The sequence below is a fragment of the Cimex lectularius genome, unplaced genomic scaffold (assembly GCF_000648675.2).
Source record: "Cimex lectularius strain Harlan isolate CLEC.00 unplaced genomic scaffold, Clec_2.1 scaffold43, whole genome shotgun sequence".
NCBI classification, from domain to species: domain Eukaryota; kingdom Metazoa; phylum Arthropoda; class Insecta; order Hemiptera; family Cimicidae; genus Cimex; species Cimex lectularius.
The window spans coordinates 1,268,666-1,285,917 of NW_019392661.1; the positions used below are offsets into that span (position 1 = coordinate 1,268,666).

The 17,252-nt window shown below is 32.5% G+C and overlaps 2 protein-coding genes across 4 annotated transcripts; one reads left to right on the forward strand and one right to left on the reverse strand.

Annotated features, from left to right (window-relative positions):
* Window positions 1-2,271: 2,271 nt before the first annotated feature.
* Window positions 2,272-8,489, forward strand: LOC106662487 (transcription factor BTF3 homolog 4). The gene is made up of 2 exons (XM_014386617.2): window positions 2,272-2,957; window positions 7,371-8,489. Exon 1 carries the CDS (start codon window positions 2,436-2,438, stop codon window positions 2,922-2,924), a length of 489 nt encoding a protein of 162 aa, XP_014242103.1. The 5' UTR covers window positions 2,272-2,435; the 3' UTR covers window positions 2,925-2,957; window positions 7,371-8,489.
* A 2,506-nt stretch (window positions 8,490-10,995) lies between these two features.
* LOC106662633 (kinesin-like protein KIF9) lies at window positions 10,996-15,856 on the reverse strand. Of its 3 annotated transcripts, XM_014386850.1 has the most exons (15): window positions 15,621-15,856; window positions 15,426-15,565; window positions 14,805-14,898; window positions 14,585-14,743; window positions 14,357-14,530; window positions 14,065-14,297; window positions 13,864-14,011; window positions 13,605-13,810; window positions 13,385-13,491; window positions 13,102-13,329; window positions 12,849-13,038; window positions 12,601-12,778; window positions 11,457-11,573; window positions 11,214-11,381; window positions 10,996-11,131 (listed from the first exon to the last, which is right to left on the reverse strand). In XM_014386850.1, the coding sequence occupies exons 1-15, from the start codon at window positions 15,708-15,710 to the stop codon at window positions 11,093-11,095; spliced, it is 2,271 nt and encodes a 756-aa protein (XP_014242336.1). In that variant the 5' UTR covers window positions 15,711-15,856; the 3' UTR covers window positions 10,996-11,092. The 3 variants fall into 3 exon arrangements, with proteins under 3 accessions (XP_014242336.1, XP_014242339.1, XP_014242338.1); XM_014386853.1 differs by having other exon boundaries at window positions 14,805-14,909; window positions 15,426-15,714; XM_014386852.2 differs by lacking the exons at window positions 15,426-15,565; window positions 15,621-15,856 and adding an exon at window positions 14,983-15,118.
* Between the last annotated feature and the right edge of the window lie 1,396 nt (window positions 15,857-17,252).

Genomic DNA, 17,252 nt, shown 5'->3' on the forward strand with positions numbered 1-17,252 from the left:
GATCGCGCTGTAGCGCAAACGCACATGTTCTATTCCAATTTCCAGCGCTAGTGAACACATGTACACAGCGACGAATCGACGGTTTTCGAAGGCGGTCCACCTTGAAAACTATTGATCACCGACGCAATTACGACTGGAAGAAGTCTCATTAAGTATATACACAAATTGTGCAAGTTCCATTAATATTGCAACACGGTGCTGTTTGGAATGGAACTTGCAGGCAAAGTGTTGTAGTTCTATGGCTCAAAACAGACTGGATGTCTGTCTGGCTGGTTGAAGCAATCTCAATAGTTCCCAGTTAAGAAATTCAGGCATAGTTAAATAACATTTGCTAATCAGTTATTTCTGTTTAGAGCTTAATATCTGGAAAAAATGGATCAATGAATTTATTTTTTTAAAGCACACCGTTTGCACCTTTACTGTCAATACTTGTAAGAGTAACTTAAAAATAAGAAAGTTTTTAAATGGAAATCTTTTGCCCTGAACATCTATTAATCTGTTATTTCTGAACAAGAAGTGGAAATGAGGACAATATTTTTTAGATTTGTACCAGATCAGAGCTTAATGTTTGGAGAAAATGGATTGATGAATTTATGTAAAAAGCACAACGTTTGCACCTTTATATGTCAGTACTTGTCAGAGTAACTTAAAAATGAGGAAATAGTTTTTAAATGCAATTCTTTTGCCATGAACATTTCTAATCTGTTATTTCTGAACAAGGAGTAGAGATGAGGACAATATTTTTTATATTTGTACCAGATCAGAGCTTAATGTTTGGAGAAAATGGATCAACAAAATTATCTTTAAAAAGCACAATGTTTGCACCTTTATATGTCAATACTTGTCAGAGTAACTTAAAAATAAGGAAATAGTTTTTAAATGCAAATCTTTTGCCCTTCTGTTATTTCTGAACAAGAAGTGATGAGGACAATATTTTTTTAATTTGTACCAGATCAGAGCTTAATGTTTGGAAAAAATGGATCAATGAATTTATCTTTAAAAAGAACAACATTAGTACCTTTATATGTCAATACTTGTCAGAATAACTTAAAAATGAGAAATTATATTTTATATGCAAATATTTTGCCCAGAACAATTGTTAACCCGTTATTTCTTAACAAGGGGTGAAGACGAGAACAATATATTTGATATTTAAACCAGATCGAAGCTTAATATCTGGAAAAAAATCGATTAATGAATTTATTATTAAAAAAGCACAATGTATGCACCTTTATCTGTTTGTCAGAGTAACTTAAAAATGAGAAAATATTTTTTACATTCAAATCTTTTGCCCAGAACATTTACTAATCTTGATTTATTGGATCTTCTTGACGTCATTTTGAAGGAAATGACCTCAAGAAGATCCAATACATCAATTTAAACTACGGAGGTCGATCAACATCAACTAGAATTTACTAATCTGTTATTTCTTAACGAGGAGTGGAGATGAGGACAATAACGATTAGATTTATACCTGACCAGAGTTTAATATCTGAAAAAATGGATCAATGAATTTATTTTTAAAAAGCACAACGTTTGCACCTTTACTGTCAATACTTGACAGACTAACTTAAAAATGAGAAAATACTTTTTAGATGCAAATATTTTTCACAGAACATTTGCAATTCATTATTTCTTAACAAGGAGTGCAGTTGAGGACAATATTTTTCAGATTTATAGCTAATCAGAGCTTTATGCCTGGAAAAGTGAATCAATGGAATTATCTTTAAAAAGTATGTCTGCACCTTTATCTGTAAATACTTGGCAGAGTGACTTAAAAATGACAAACTATTTTTTAAATGCAAATCTTTTGCCATGACTGTTTACTATTCTGTTATTTCTGAACACGGAGTGGAGATGACAATATTTTTTAGATTTATACCAGATCAGAGCTTAATGTCTGGAAAAATGGATGAATTAATTTATTTTTAAAAAGCACAACGTTTGCAACTTTATTTGTCAGGACAAACCGTTGAAATAAGTATAGTTTTTCAAATAGTAAACAGTAGAGGGAGAGATGTGCGTTAAAAATTTCGTAAATTGATTGTTGGAGGGACGGTGGTGGCGCTTAACGGAAACGAGCTTTGCAAACATGATCGAGCCGCTTCTCCGTCTTTTGCCGTATTCGTCTTTCGATATAAAACGTGAGCACGATTTAAAAATGTCCAACTTCAATTGACAATATGATAAATTGCTACGGCTAAAAACGGCCAAATGAACTAAATAAAAATCTCAGCCATTTCCTGGAACGTCTGTATCGAGTGTGGGCACGGCGAGGAGTGGTGGTTCGGTGAGTCTCCATTTTGATCTTTCTTTCACGCTTGTTGTAGCACGTGTGTGTCTTCATCGAGAGTGTGAGGGAACGCGATTTCGAATCGAGCTAACGACCGGATGAGGCAGCGTTGAATCGTCGGAGATAAAAGCCAGGTCACAAAATGAATCAGGAGAAGTTGAAAAAGCTCCAGGCCCAGGTGAGGATCGGCGGTAAAGGGACACCCAGGCGGAAGAAGAAGGTGGTCCACGCGACGGCCGCCACCGACGACAAAAAGCTTCAGAGCTGTTTGAAAAAGCTCTCGGTCAACACGATCCCGGGTATCGAGGAGGTGAACATGATCAAGGAGGACGGGACGGTCATCCACTTCAACAACCCCAAGGCACAGGCTTCCCTCGCGGCCAACACTTTCGCCATCACCGGCCACGGGGAGACGAAGCAGATTACGGAAATGCTGCCCGGGATCTTGAGCCAGCTCGGGCCCGAAGGCCTCAACCAGCTGAAGAGGCTGGCGACCTCCGTCGTCGGAACGACCACCGGCAAAGCGACCATCGAAGAGGACGACGAAGTGCCGGACTTGGTCGAAAACTTCGACGAAGCGAGCAAGGAGGAGGTGCCCAACAAAGAAAACACATCCCCGCCCAAAAACTAATCTTTCTTCTTTTTTTAAATAACGATTAATAAGGTGAGCGCTTCTTATCTATTTTAAGATATTCTTTGTTCTCCTCTTTCCCTCGTGGAGGCCCGCACCTTCCTTTCTTCATCTCCCTCTTATAACAAAGCACGCAGCAGGCCTTGATGGAAATCCCAATAAAAAGAGAGAAAAATGGAAACACGTTCCCTCAAACTCTGCTCGTGGCTTTGGCGGAAATAGTAATATAATGTACTTCCGTCAACGTGTCTTTTTAGCTTTTTAATTAACTTTTATAGCCCAGTACTTAACACAATATAATTCTTCATATTACTCGCAAAACTTGATTTCTACAAAAAAAGCCTTCAAATTAACCTTGTACAAAATTTTCAATAGCCCTAATAACTTCTATGAGAAGTAAAAACTTGAATTTCATTCATCATCAGATTGCAATTATAAAGTATTTAATAAAATAATGAACTTTTTTCATCCTCCTCCAAGGCCTAACGTCTAGGGAAAATACATTCAAATTAACCTTATTGTAAATTATGTAAATCCTTATAACCCTAAGACCAGTTCTATGAGAAGAAAAAATGTAAATTTAATTTATAATCTAATTGAAATTATTTATTAAGAATTTAATAAAATAATATAATTTTTCTCTTACTCCAATTTACAGAACAGAATTTTATGTACAAATAGATACATTATACATTATATAAAATGGTAAAATGGGAGTTTCTGTCTAGCGATACTTACCTCCAGGTAGTTAGAATATTACAAAAATTTTATTATTTACATTATATTTTCTATCGAGGGAAAAAATACTCAATTAAAAATATTTTTCGTGGAGGTGTAACTGGTCCTTTTTGAGATCAGTCCTATAGATGTTGTTTTATTCCTGTATTAAGTTGTTGCTAAATGCATGTAAATTCTGCAAATAGGTGTGCTATCCAATTGATTAATGGTTAATTACTCCAAGGCCTAATATCTAGAGTGAATCCACTCAAATTAACTTTATTGTACAATAATTTCACTAACCCTGAAATCAGTTCTATTAGAAGAAAAAACTTAATTTAATTCATAATCTAATTGAAGTTATTTATAAAGTATTTAATAAAATAATATAATGTTTCATCTACTCCAAGACCTAATGTCTAGAGAGGATACACCCAAATTAATGATTATTGTGAGATCGTGAAATGCGGTCTGGTGAAACGTAGGTTTTAGAAAAACATTTTCTTTATCTTAACAAATACATATAGGATGTGGAATAAAGTGAATTTATACTATATTAATAATTTTAGACTCAAAGAAATACAAATACTTTACAAAATACACAGAAACAGACACTTTGAGTGAGTACAAATACTTTGAGTCTAAAATTATTAGTATTGTATAAATTCACTTTTTTCACATCCTACATGTATTTGAATAATTTAAACAATGTATATAAATCCCAGGCCTTGAAGACGATCTCAATAAAGATCGAAACGGTGGCACGATAAAGAAAATGTTTTTCTAAAACCTACGTCACAGTTGATCCCATCTCACGATCTCCAAATAATTATTAACTAATGGTCACTAAACACCACACACACACTCTCTCTCACTCATTCACTCACTCACTTAACTTATTGTACAAAAATTTCAGTAACCCTAAGACCAGTTCTATAAGAAGAAAAAACTTACCGTATTTATATATACAGTATTTAGTATTCTATACAGTATTTACAAAATTAATATAATTTTTCATTTACTCTAAGACCTAATGACTAGAGAGAATGCACTCAAATTAACTTGTTAGACAAAAATTTCAGTAACCCTGAAACCAGTTCGATGAGAGAAAAAACCTTGAATTTCAACCATAACTTAATTGAAATTATTTGTAAAATATTTAATAAAGTAATGCCATTTTTTCTATTTACTTCAACACCTAATGTCTAGAGAAAATACACTCAAATTAACCTTAACTTACAAAAAATCCTATAACCCTAATATCAGTAATTTGAAAAAAAAACACTTAGTATTTATATATACAGTATTTACAAAAATAATGTAATTTTTCATCTACTCCAAGACCTAATGTCTAGAGAGAATACACTCAAATCAACTTGTTATACAAAAATTTCAGTAATTCTAAATCAGTCCTATGAGAGGAAAAACTTGAATATTACATCAAGTTGAAATTATTTTTAGAACATATAAGAAAATTAATTTTTTCATCCTCCTCCTCCTAATGTTCAGAGAAAAACCACTCAAATTAACCTTATTGTACAAACATGCCCAAACCCTAAGACACTATGAGAAGAAAAAAAATTGAATTTCCTTCATAATCTAATAGCATTTATTTTTCAAAAGCAGTACAGTAAAATCTCGATATTTTGTATCCTGATACGTTGTAAGAAAGCTCTGATCCTTTGAAAAGTCTCATTAAATCGTATAAAACCGTTGCATTCAGCCTCATTGGTGTAATGTATTTTTTTTTTCTGCCTTCAAGGTCGACAAAACATTCATATTTTAGCATTGAAAATCTGATTAAACATATGAATAGTGGTGTAGGGGTTTCCTTGTAAGGACTGAGAGCTCCATGTCGTACGGACCACAAAGGTCTGTCCAGGATTCTGTTTGTCACACCCGATGCCACTGACCACTGAGATAAACCACATTGCTTAGTACAATAAATAGTAAATAGTAGTAGAAAATACTCAAATAATAATAATAGTAGTAGTAGTAATAGAATAATAACAGACAAAGCATGGAAAGCCACTTTAGTCAACAAATGTTTAATTAAAAACATGCATAATTTTGGTGGATTTCCTTTTTTGTCATTGGCTAAGGATAAATTACAGCATTGACAAGTGTTCAACAGGCTGTAGGAAATTTTTTGTTATAGAACAATTTAATTCGGTTTAATCAGCTTTCATTTCAAACCAATGTGTTTTTATTGCCTTGCTCTTTGGTTCTCTTTATTTATTTTATTTCCTACATTAAACAACAAGGCACACGATAATGGACTTTCTTTTTGCGAAAATTTTTATTGGTGGTGAACCTGAATCTGACAGATCATCTTAGTCTGCCTATTCTTGCAGAGTTGGTCTTTTAACACACGTTTAGGGATTTTGCTGTCTTCCATGTTGGGTCTGCCTACCAGAATGGCAAAAAATTGGTAATGACCAAATACCATTTTATTTGTACTTGATAAATGTTTGTATTGTCATACCAACCCAGTGAGGGTAGGCAGACTAAGATGATCTGAAAGGATCAAATTACAGCTTCTTTCTTTTATTTGTCTTTCTGTAAATGCGTTAAATTATTAGCATTGTGTTTGTAATAGTTGTAATATTTCCAGCTTATACTATTTAATTTTCACCATTTAATTCTTCGTTTGCATTTTTTCCAACAATAAAAACCTAATTATAAATACATAAAATGCGTAATATTTCTTTATTGTGGAGTCATTCTTACTATTTTGTTTAATTTATTTTATTATTAATGTTTACCGTGCCCAAGTTTTCAATAAATACAAGTTTTAAGTTAAAGTTTAAGTCCCATCCTGAAACTTGATTCCTTTTCATAAATTTTTACTCTACCGACTGTTCTGTTTTAACACCATTTCAGGTTATCTTTAAATATCTGTAGAGTTTTAAAATGGAAAGTGAGTTTCATTTATAAATCTTTTTATCTTTTAAAGTATTATAAATTTTAATAAATAATAAATCATCTTTCCAACCCAATTTTTATTTTCTTGTTCGCCTTTTGGTTTTATTTTTTCTCCAGTCAACAACAGTTTATTGTTGAGTTTTTGTAGAAAAAAAAATAGCAAATAACAAGATAAAATATTAATTGGTTAAATTTTTTAATTGTTAGTCATTTTTCAAGGTTGCATGATTGAATTGCATTTGGTTTATTTTTATTTGATTACTAAATGTTACAATGTACAAATTTGCTAGAAAAACAGGTTTTAGGCTGAAAGACTAAAGTCATGTGTTAAACTAGATTCCTTTTCATAAATTTTTACTCTACCCACTATTATATTTACCATTTACACCATTTCCTGTTATCTTTAAATATCTAGAGTTTTAGAATGGAAAGTGAGTCGAATAAGTTTTTATAAAAATATATGCATAAAAAATAACATAATAAAAATCTTTTCATTGAGTAAATAATTTCCTGCCGCCTATAATGTTACTGTTAATGTAACATGAGCCTCTTATTTTAATTTGTGACAACCACATTGCTTAATACTTTTTAAAAAAATTTTTTTTATTGTCCTTATGACTTAATACTTTAATACTACAATTAAAATGTCCAATTGTGTATGCTTTATATATTATTAATAGCCTTAAAATAATGGAATATGATGAGTTATATAAAATAAAAAGTAAACAAATTCACTAAATATTTGTTATCTTTTTGGGTTGGTCTTATCAATTGCGATAATTGGAAATGTTTTGTCTGTTTCAGGTCATTCTGGGCTGCTCATAACAACATAGAGTAAATTGGTTCAAGCCACAAGGAGCTGCAACAAAACCCATAAGGCTATCCATAATCTTTAAATTTGTCCCCCTCTTTACTATAATCATTTATTGTTTTGTTGTAAAAAAAAGAACAAAAAAAAACGAAAAGCTAAAGTATAATTAAAATATGTTTTGGGAATAAAAACTTTATATCCCGCTTAAAAGAGTAAATTATATTTTTTAACCGGTTAATTTTTTAAACAATACTTGTGAAATGATTGCGACTGAGAGATTGATTTCTCATTGTTTTGCCATATATAAAATTTTTATAGTTGTTTGTCGTTAGCCGATTTTGAACCATTGTCTCACATTATAGTGTTTTTGCTTCTAATGAATTTGGACTTGACATCAAGTCAAATCAGGTACTTTTTTCTATAACAATGAATTTACGGGCATTTTCTTTCTTTTTAATTCAGGGAAACTACCTTCTTTTTCTAATTTTAGTTTTTTTGAATTGCGTTTAGTTTCATGTCCTTTTAGTATTAGAAGTGCTTTTAAGTTGTCTGAATAAATTCGGTGCTAGGCTAGAACTCCAGAGCGAGGGATTCATTTAAAGAAGAAAAATGAGTTAAATATTTACAAAACTATATTAATTAGAAAGCGTAGCATAGCACAAAATGCAAACTTTGTAAATATGACATATACTTTATTGTTTCAAAGCTTTTTACAGACGACAGGTCGCCTGTTGTATCTAGAGAGGTTTGACAGTAATGAAACAAAAACATTGCAAGTATATTTTTATTCAAAATTTCTTTATAGTTTTTCTGGGAAGAAGCATCATTGGAAATCACTTTTAATATTAAGTGTAAAAATTAAGGGATCTATTTGAAACTAGTCCATTTTTAGTTTTGTCTTCCACAATTTGGTTATGTCACTTAAGACAGCTTAGTAATCAATATTTCCTGCTGAATTACATTAACTGGAAAATCTGTTTTGTTTCACGTATGTTTTTCTTTGTTAAAGCATCATTTCTTGAATTTTTAGTTGCTAAAATACAATGTTTGTGTAGATTGTAATTTTTATCATCATATTCACCAATAAATAAGTGATGTACCAGTGTTAAAAATTGTCATCTTTAACCCTGATATTAAAATAAGATATACACTATTGCGTCAACAATTGTCACTTAACTGACTACTTTTGAGATATTTTGTTAAGGTGAATACATCATTCCCAATCGCCTTAATTCGGTTCGGCCTGCCAGATGTAATTTCACCATCTACAGTAGTGGATTTGTGCAATCTACTCGATGATGAGACAGAAAAACAAAAGACGACTAAAATGAATATAGTAGGGTTACAAAGTAAGAAATGAAAATAATAAACGGACCCACCTAGAAAATTAGTGATTCACATAATGTTTTATTTTACATAAAGTAGAGAGGTATGTTTAGGATATATTTTTCATTAAGATGTAAATGAGTGGAATTTTTCTGATCCTGAAAGACAAACACTCAAATTTTAGGATCATCCATCCAGTGAACTATAAGGAAAAGAGCAGTGGTTCTCTGCTTCATCTGAGAGAAACTTAAAGAAGAAATACTCATTTAGAAAAACATTTTTTATGTCATTAATCAGGTTAAATAAGCATAAAAATATATTTATATATGTGGAGTGCAGGATTCTTCTGGACTAAAGACGAACTGTTGCAAATTTGATTCTTTTCAATAGAAAACTACAGTGGTTTGTTAAATGTAAGTGTTTATTAAGTTATTAATTATTTTTATTTACTGTATTTAATCAAAAAAGCCACACATTGTGTACCAGCCTCTGAAAAACACTTGGAACATTCAGAATTTTAACGTTACAGTGGATTGATACACCTCTTCAATAATAAAAGCAAATGCCCAGTGTAATAATCTCTTAGAAAACACTTTAATCAGATTATATATCTCAAAATAAAATTTATACATGTGAATGTTCTGATGCTAGGCGAACTCGGAAATTATTTCAGTTCTATGGAAAACGACCGTATTACTATTATGTGTAAGTACAAAACTTATTATTTTTTCTATTCAATCAGTAAAACAAGTTTTGTGTCAGCTTGAGAAACGTGGAGAATATTTATTATTTTGGATAGTTTAGTAAAACTAATTTTCTCATTTATTCAGTAAAGCAAATTTTGTGCCAGTTTAAAAAACGTGGAATATTTTTTATTTTGGTTGGTTCAGTGCAAAACTTATTATTTTCTCTATTTAATCAGTAAAGCATATTTTGCACAAAGTTGAAAAACTTGGAATATTTGTTATTTTGGTTGGTACAGTACAAAACTAATCTTCTCATTTAATCAGTAAAACAAATTTTGTACCAACTTGAAAAACGTGGAATATTTAGTTGGTTCAGTGCAAAACTTATTATTTTCTCTATTTAATCAGTAAAACAAATTTTGTACCAACTTGAAAAACGTGGAATATTTATTATTTGGATGGTATGTAAATGATTATGAAGAAAACGGGTGGTTCTTCGCCGCTTCTGGGAGAAATGTTAATAAAAATGATAGCTCAATTAGAATAATATCTTAAAATAAATTTTAATCCAAGTATGCCTACCTAAAAATAAATTTTATGCATGAAACGATTATTAATTTAGTGTAAGTATTAATGTTAATTATTGTATTTATTTTTTTGTTTGTTTGACAAAGTTGCAAATTAGTTGCAATTCAACAGAAAATGACCTTCAATGGAGGAAATGCTGATTCACTATTATTTATTTCTTAGAACGCAATTTGTCAGTCATGCAGTACTACATTGACTTTCTTGGAGTGTACAAAAAAGTCCTTCCATGGTGATTTTATTAATAAAGGGAAGTAATGGCCAACTCATATTTTTTTAGGGATGGATATTTATTGGGACAGCAGTTCTGGGTTCGAATCTCAGCAGATCCCACGGCATTGTAATTGATAATATTTAGTCAGAAATCGTGAGATGCGGTCTGGTGTGATGTAGGTTTCAGAAAAAGTGAATTTATACAATGTAAAACATTTTTGCATTGTATAAATTCACTTTTTCACATCCTAAATATATTTATTAAATGTAAACAATGTTTGTAAATCCCAGGCCCTGAAGATGATCTCAATAAAGATTGAAACGTTGGCACGATAAAGAAAATGTTTTTCTGAAACCTACATCACACCAGACGGCATCTCACGATTTCTAATTATCGATTGTCACTAATCACCACACGTAATTGATAATATTATGCACGTTTTGTAAAGTGGTTTGATACCTTGTCCATGACACCCAATAGGTAGTTTGACGTTAAGCTGTCCAGTATGACAACAATTACTTTACTTTTTTTACTTTCATTAATATAAGTAAGAGCTTGTCCATATTCCAAAGGAACATTACGTTAATTTTTCTTTAATATCTTTTTTTGAAAGTGGGGAACTGCTGGTGCAGGCTCCCCTTCCCCTAATAAATAATAAATTCAAGTCTCTGGCCTAATATGCAAGGAAATATGGAAAAAAAATCACATTTGACTATAAAGGCTCACATTTTGCAGTACCGTGTCACCAAAAGTTTTAATTCAAATTTGATGGCTGAACATTTTATTTTTTAAATAATGTAAATATGCTAATGTGTTTATTTAAATTTTATTTTAATTTGTTTATGGTTTATTGATTTAGGTTGGCATGTGCAGGCTTTTGACACCATTGTCATATACCATGCATTCATTTCATGTCCCATTTCTTTCTCGGCTTGAATTTTTTCTGAAAAAAATTGTGTTTAATTGCATTGGGTTTTTTATTTTATTTTATTATTATTGTTTTGGAAATCTGTTAAATTGATTACCTGCACTAGATGTTTGGCTTGTACGATTGAAAATTCAATTTCACTTTTTGACTCCCTGAAGCCCTTCTTGTCTTGGAAAGTCATGACAGTCGGATTCTGTGGTACTACGTCCATGTCTTCAAGCGGCGGGAAAAGAACCATGGGCATTTGTGTTCCATGGACATATTGCTGACGATGAAAAGAATAAAATAAATATTGAAAATATTAAAATACAATGGTCTCAGTAGTCTGAATGGTTCTAACTTGGAAATCTGCTTCTACTGTCATTTTAGCAGTATTATACTCATTGAACTTTCTAACGTGCTCCTTGTGCTCAGTGACCATGTGGGCGACTTGGTCGTAGATATTTTTCTTCAACGCCTAAAAAAAATTTAAAAATATTAACTATCACAATTAAAAATGTTAAGAATATAACAATAATAGTGAAGCTTTTTTGTCAGAAAGCCCTTTGTAATGTCTTGTTTTCAAGTAATTTTATAAATTTATCACTTTTGCACAATAACTTGCTTCTGGGGCAGTATAATTGATTGATTCTTAATACATTCTTTCCTATTCTCAAACCACATTCACTAATAAATACATTCAACTCAATATACACAAAATATCTACCAATGTTATGTACAATAAAACATGGTTCTTTCAAAAACAGGAATAGGGACGCGAATACTCGCTGCCATGCTAAAGCACAATTCTCATGCCATTCCTACATGCTCCCTATACGGAACCAAGGAAATTCTTCAATTAAGTGGGCCAAATTAAGCAACATTTTTCTACTTGCTGGACAGATATGTGGGCTTTGGCCCAAAATGCCTATTCTTAATCAGGGGAGGATAAATCTTTCTACATTTGACATCCTCTGAGGGCCACAGTTCGACCATGATCTTCATCGTAAGAACCACTCTGCTGATCTGACCCTCTGACAATTCCTTTTTAGCATACTTTTATATTGCATTTTAAAGAGATCACAGTGACTGTTTAGTTGGGGCATCTGATTCATATTGCAAATTCCACAGAATCCACGGCGTTTTAATTTAAAATAATACGAAAGCAGTATTGTAAAGTGGTTTGATCCTACATCCATGACAACTAACTGGTCATTGGACGGACCTTAGCCCTCTTGTATGTCAAGAATTACTTTACTTCATTTAACCCCCCCCCCACAACAACCACTACCATTTCACAAGAGTCTCCAGATCAGAGTATCTCCAACAAGTGCAAGATTAGTGTCCATGGAGGACCTGGCACATTCAGCAGTAACCGCACTCAGAGAGTATGTGCAGGCGAGAAAGGCAGAGCTCCCTCCGTCGTGAAGCACCCAGTATAATTAAAATAAAATTAATGTAGTTTATTAAATATTATTTTGAGCATAAACAATATTTATATGTACCTTTATCTCATCCTCGAGATTCTGCTCGGCAGTTGAGGTCACAAACCTAGCTCCATCGATGCCAGGGTGTTCTCCAAAATTAATCATCCTTTGCCATCTTGCTTCTTCTAACTGGACTTTCAAGGTTTGAAGGCGGTTTCTCATTTCGGTTACTTCATTTATTGTTTTTTCTTTTTCACTGTCAGATATAATAAAATCAATGTATCCAATTTAAAAAAAAAGAAAAAAAAGTATAAAAATGTGCTCACATAGCTGAACTTTCAAATGCAAGCTTCAGGTTATTTAATTTGTCAGTCTTCTCTTGGTTCCTCCATGACCATTCCTTCCATAAGTCTGTCCTTGCCTTTCTTCCAGATTCGATATCTTCAGTTCCCATTGATATAGGTTCTTGGCTGGATTTGATTGTTTTTGATAGCCGCCTTGGTTTTGTTGACTTTCCTAATATTAAGATATTCATTAAAGTAATCCTTAAAAAAAGATTTATAATTCAATATAGAATACCCATTTCGGCTTTTTTTGCATCAGACAATTCTATGAGACTTGAGCCTTCTGTTGATGCTGTCTTTGCTGCTTGAGCCGCAGTAGACGTGGGTGAAGTTGTGTTGGAGGAAGCATTCGGAGGTGCAGGACTGCCACCTTTTGTTGTGTTTATATTTGATTGCTTATGGTGACGTGTAATGCTTGAATCTTTTTCTCCCTTGACACCTGTTTCAGGGCTTGTATGTTTCCCTAAATATTAAATGGTTAAATACATCTAGGAATGTTCTTTTTATGTATTAAAAACCTGTTTTCTTTTTGACAGCTGTTGGTTTTTCTTCAAACTCTTTAGCCAGTTCTTCTGCCACTGTTTTCAATTTAAATTTGAACGCTTGCTTTAAGTCTGAGAGGTCACTATTTTAAAAACACAATTGAATAAAACAACATTAATCATTCTTTGAAGTTCATTAATAAATTTTAACTTTTTAACAGTTGAATATAAATTCTGATATTTAAAAAAATCTTACTTTACATAGATTCTTTTCAGGGCATGCAAAATGACATTGGGCTTGGCTGCTGAGAGCAAGCATGCTTCCGATATTTTCCCATCGACATATGATTTCACAAGCCTTTGCATATGCTCCATTTCTCCTTGGCACATGTTCAGCTGGGTGTATTCACCCCTGAGAAGTTCTGAAACCACTATTTCATTTCTTAGTTGTTTTACCTCTTCCTAAAAATACAAATTATGACTCTGACTGACTTAATCAATTTAATTTGACATACTTCTAAAAGTTGAGTCAGTCTTTTGTAATCTGGGCTGAATGTGTAAAGCGTCTCTCCAGGCTGTTTTCTAGAAAGCCTTCCTCCAAATTTTAATGTCCAAAGGGTGTTTTTCATGTCCTTGTGGTCTGCACGAATATGACCAATTAACCTGTGAATAGAAAATTAGTTGCCGTTCTAAAGGATTTTTTTTTTTAAATGTACCTCAAGACACCATTAGTCAAGGCTCGGCCTAAAAACTGAATTAGATTTGATGTCTTAAAGACAGCAGGGCAACGTCCCATAACTTGACAACCACCATTTTGCTTTGCAAGTATGCTGTCCCATGTTTTCGCTTTGTCGATGCTGAGTTTTGTTATATTTGCATCTGCCTGGCAAAAGTCAGATCTAATATGCATATATTGTTTTTCTGTGCCTGGCAAGTCAACAAGATGTATCTGACAAAAATGACAAAATAGTTATTGGACAAAGTTAATAAGTGTTTTTACTTAATTACATGTGAAAAAATAGTCGAAGTCGAAGACCCGGAAACGGGAATCCCTTTTATATGAACTGTCACTACACCAGGTGCACAATGAGTATGCATCTTTTCAAATTTTCTTCTTTTCATCCCTTCAAATAATAAAACTAGGCCATCTTTAATAGATTTGATTTGTACTCCTTGCACTTTCTGAAAGAATTCTCCCTGTTATAAAAGCTCTATTATTTTTTGGCGAGACGTTACCGAAGACTCTACTGGCTCAGGTGGTGATTTAAGCAAATCGTAGCATCTGTTGTGGTCAAATTCAATAAATGATAGATGTATAAAAAATTCCATTCCTAACCCATATTTTTCTGACATGGTAAAAGTATCTTTAATGATCCTCGGTGCTATCCCTCTGTACTGTTATGGAATTAAGATTTCGGTCATCCATTTTTTTTTTTATTATTTTAAATTTACTCACATTGTACCCATCTTCCAGTCCTAGCATAGTGTATGTTTTACCTGTATCAGACTGTCCAAATGCTATAATTACCATGTCCACCCCTTTAAAAACCCTGGCATTGAACAAGTTTTTAAAATACAAATTATTATTATTGAGTTATGTTTTTATTTATCTTAATTTGTGTTTATATATATACTGTTAGCTTCAATATTCCAGCCTAATAATGGTCCTAGCATAGTAGTCACGCCGTTAGTGGCTTTAGTACCGTGTACACGTATATATTATTTTTTAGGAATTATGCATAGAACTTATCAGTTCTCTCTTTTTTATGGCTTAAAATTTTATATTAACATTAATTATTTCCCATTTCAAGTCATTTGAATAATTTTAATTTTCTTAATTTTTTATATTTTTCTTTTATTTAGATGAAACATTTTTCATTCCATCATCTTGTGTATGATGGCAAATTGTTTTTAGTCACATGTCTTTTGTTTTACAAATCAATTGTTCCAAATTACTTTAAAAAAAAAACAATCATCTGTTACTTTTGTTGTTTAAAACTCTAAAAACAATTGTTATACCCCTCATCACCCATTGGCTTTGTCTTTGAATTTGCTCAGAAATGATTCGACGACTCACTTGTTCAACGTGTTCTCCATAACTTTGGTGTAAAGGGCATCTTGGCAAGAGTCTGTGAATATGCCGTCGGTGTTGAACTCCCAGTAGAGAGCCCTATTCGGATGCAATGAGTATGTCTGTGAACTCTTTATGTGTATCGTCTGAAAAGAGGCCTGTCGTTAGAAAAGGAATGATTGCAAAAAGCGCAAGTCTCACCTTTCTATTTTTTTCAATTTTGATGCAATCCCAGTCTCTCGTCGGGCTCGGGATAATCCTTACAAGGAATTTTACATCACTTTTGACCATTGTGCCAATTTTACTCGTGGAACCAGGAAGTTGCTTTTCATGAACTGATAATTTAAGACACTTTCAAAACAACTGATTTTCTTAATGAATAAATAATTGAAGAACAATTAAAACAGAATTTTTTCAATACTCAAAAAAACCTAAGCTTCAGAAATAAATAATTTTAATATTAATTTGTTTCATTTACAAATTTAATATTTTAATGTAATTTGAATTGTTTAGTATTAGTAACAGTTTCAAACTCGTACAGTTTATCAACTGGCAAAGTTCAAACGCACATTTAAAAGTACAGAAGCGAATTTATTCCCTCATACTTCTCATTGGATTTTTAATGAGAAAAGTCGAAATGTCTCTAGATTTGGAACCTTTCAATAAAAGAAAGAAATGTATGAGGCACTGTTCCAAAAGTCTGAAGAGCAGTACTACAGTGGGTTCTTCAGCAACTTGATTCAATCCTCCTTGAAAAGGGCTTGTCTTATGGAAAGGACCAAATCTGGGAATTGCCGTTTTAAACTTTTGGGCATACTTTAATGCAAAAACAATCTTTTTTTAGTAGAGCAGCCTGTCTACTTCTTCGTGTTTGGTGTATTGTCAGGAAGTGGTGTTTCACATTTTACTGGGGCAAAACTAATATGACAGTTGTATTTTTGTCATTTCGGTCTTCATCTTCTTCCTGGGTTGGCCTGACTCCCTTTGGCTGGCATTTTGTTTTCTTTGATGTTGGGTCTGGGTGATTATTGTGCAATTGCTTTGTTTGGAAATTGCTTGATGAGATTGAATTTTATCCTGCTTTGACTACCTTTTTGATCCATCCTTTATCATTCTAACTTTCTTACTTTCTGATTTTGTGTGACGGTCAGATCAAACTGCATGATAGGTAGGCCAAAATTAATTGGAAACAACTGAACTATCTTGGGTACTGAATATGACAAAATACTGAAACATGCCTGAAAGACCAAAATTAATTGGAAACAACTGAACTACCTTGGGTACTGAATATGACAAAATACTGAAACATGCCTGAAAGACCAAAATGATCGACCAAATTACCAAATTAAATTTCATCAACCCGCAGACTACAGGAGGAAATATCATGATTTGAGTTGTCAAAGTAAAGTTTGACATTTACTAGGCTTTTGTATGAGATAAGGCTTCAGTTTTTGAACTTTGCAGGCTTCTTTCTTCGAAGTCTGGCATGAAGGGCCTAGTCTAGTACAGTTTGTAGGACTTCTATCATCATATGTAATGGGAAGATTATTTCGAGTAAGGCACGGTATTACTCAGCACATATACGTAAAATAAGGTCTATTTCAAGGGAGTGTTCTGAGTCCCTTTCTCTACCAATTTTACGCAAGTAGCAGACAACATTCGGCCAAACTTAATGAATAAAAATATTTCTATGTAAATTTACTAATCGGAAAATCGAGTAAATTATTATTTTTTGATTAGTAGTGCTGTAATGACACAAAACTCGTTCTTAGGAATGGTCACTAGACAGCAGGCTAAAATAGGACAAGCACTGAAGTAAGCAACTTGAATTAA

What these genes read in the sequence shown, in the direction of transcription:
- LOC106662633 (XM_014386850.1), bottom strand. Translation starts at nt 15,710, where the DNA reads ATGGTCAAAAGTGATGTAAAATTCCTTGTAAGGATTATCCCGAGCCCG. An exon ending in GACTGGAAGATGGGTACAAT is followed by an intron (nt 14,744 to 14,804) that starts GTGAGTAAATTT and finishes ATTCCATAACAG; the next exon opens with TACAGAGGGATAGCACCGAG. An exon ending in CTGAAAAGAATCTATGTAAA is followed by an intron (nt 13,492 to 13,604) that starts GTAAGATTTTTT and finishes TTTTTAAAATAG; the next exon opens with TGACCTCTCAGACTTAAAGC.
- LOC106662487 (XM_014386617.2), top strand. Translation starts at nt 2,436, where the DNA reads ATGAATCAGGAGAAGTTGAAAAAGCTCCAGGCCCAGGTGAGGATCGGC.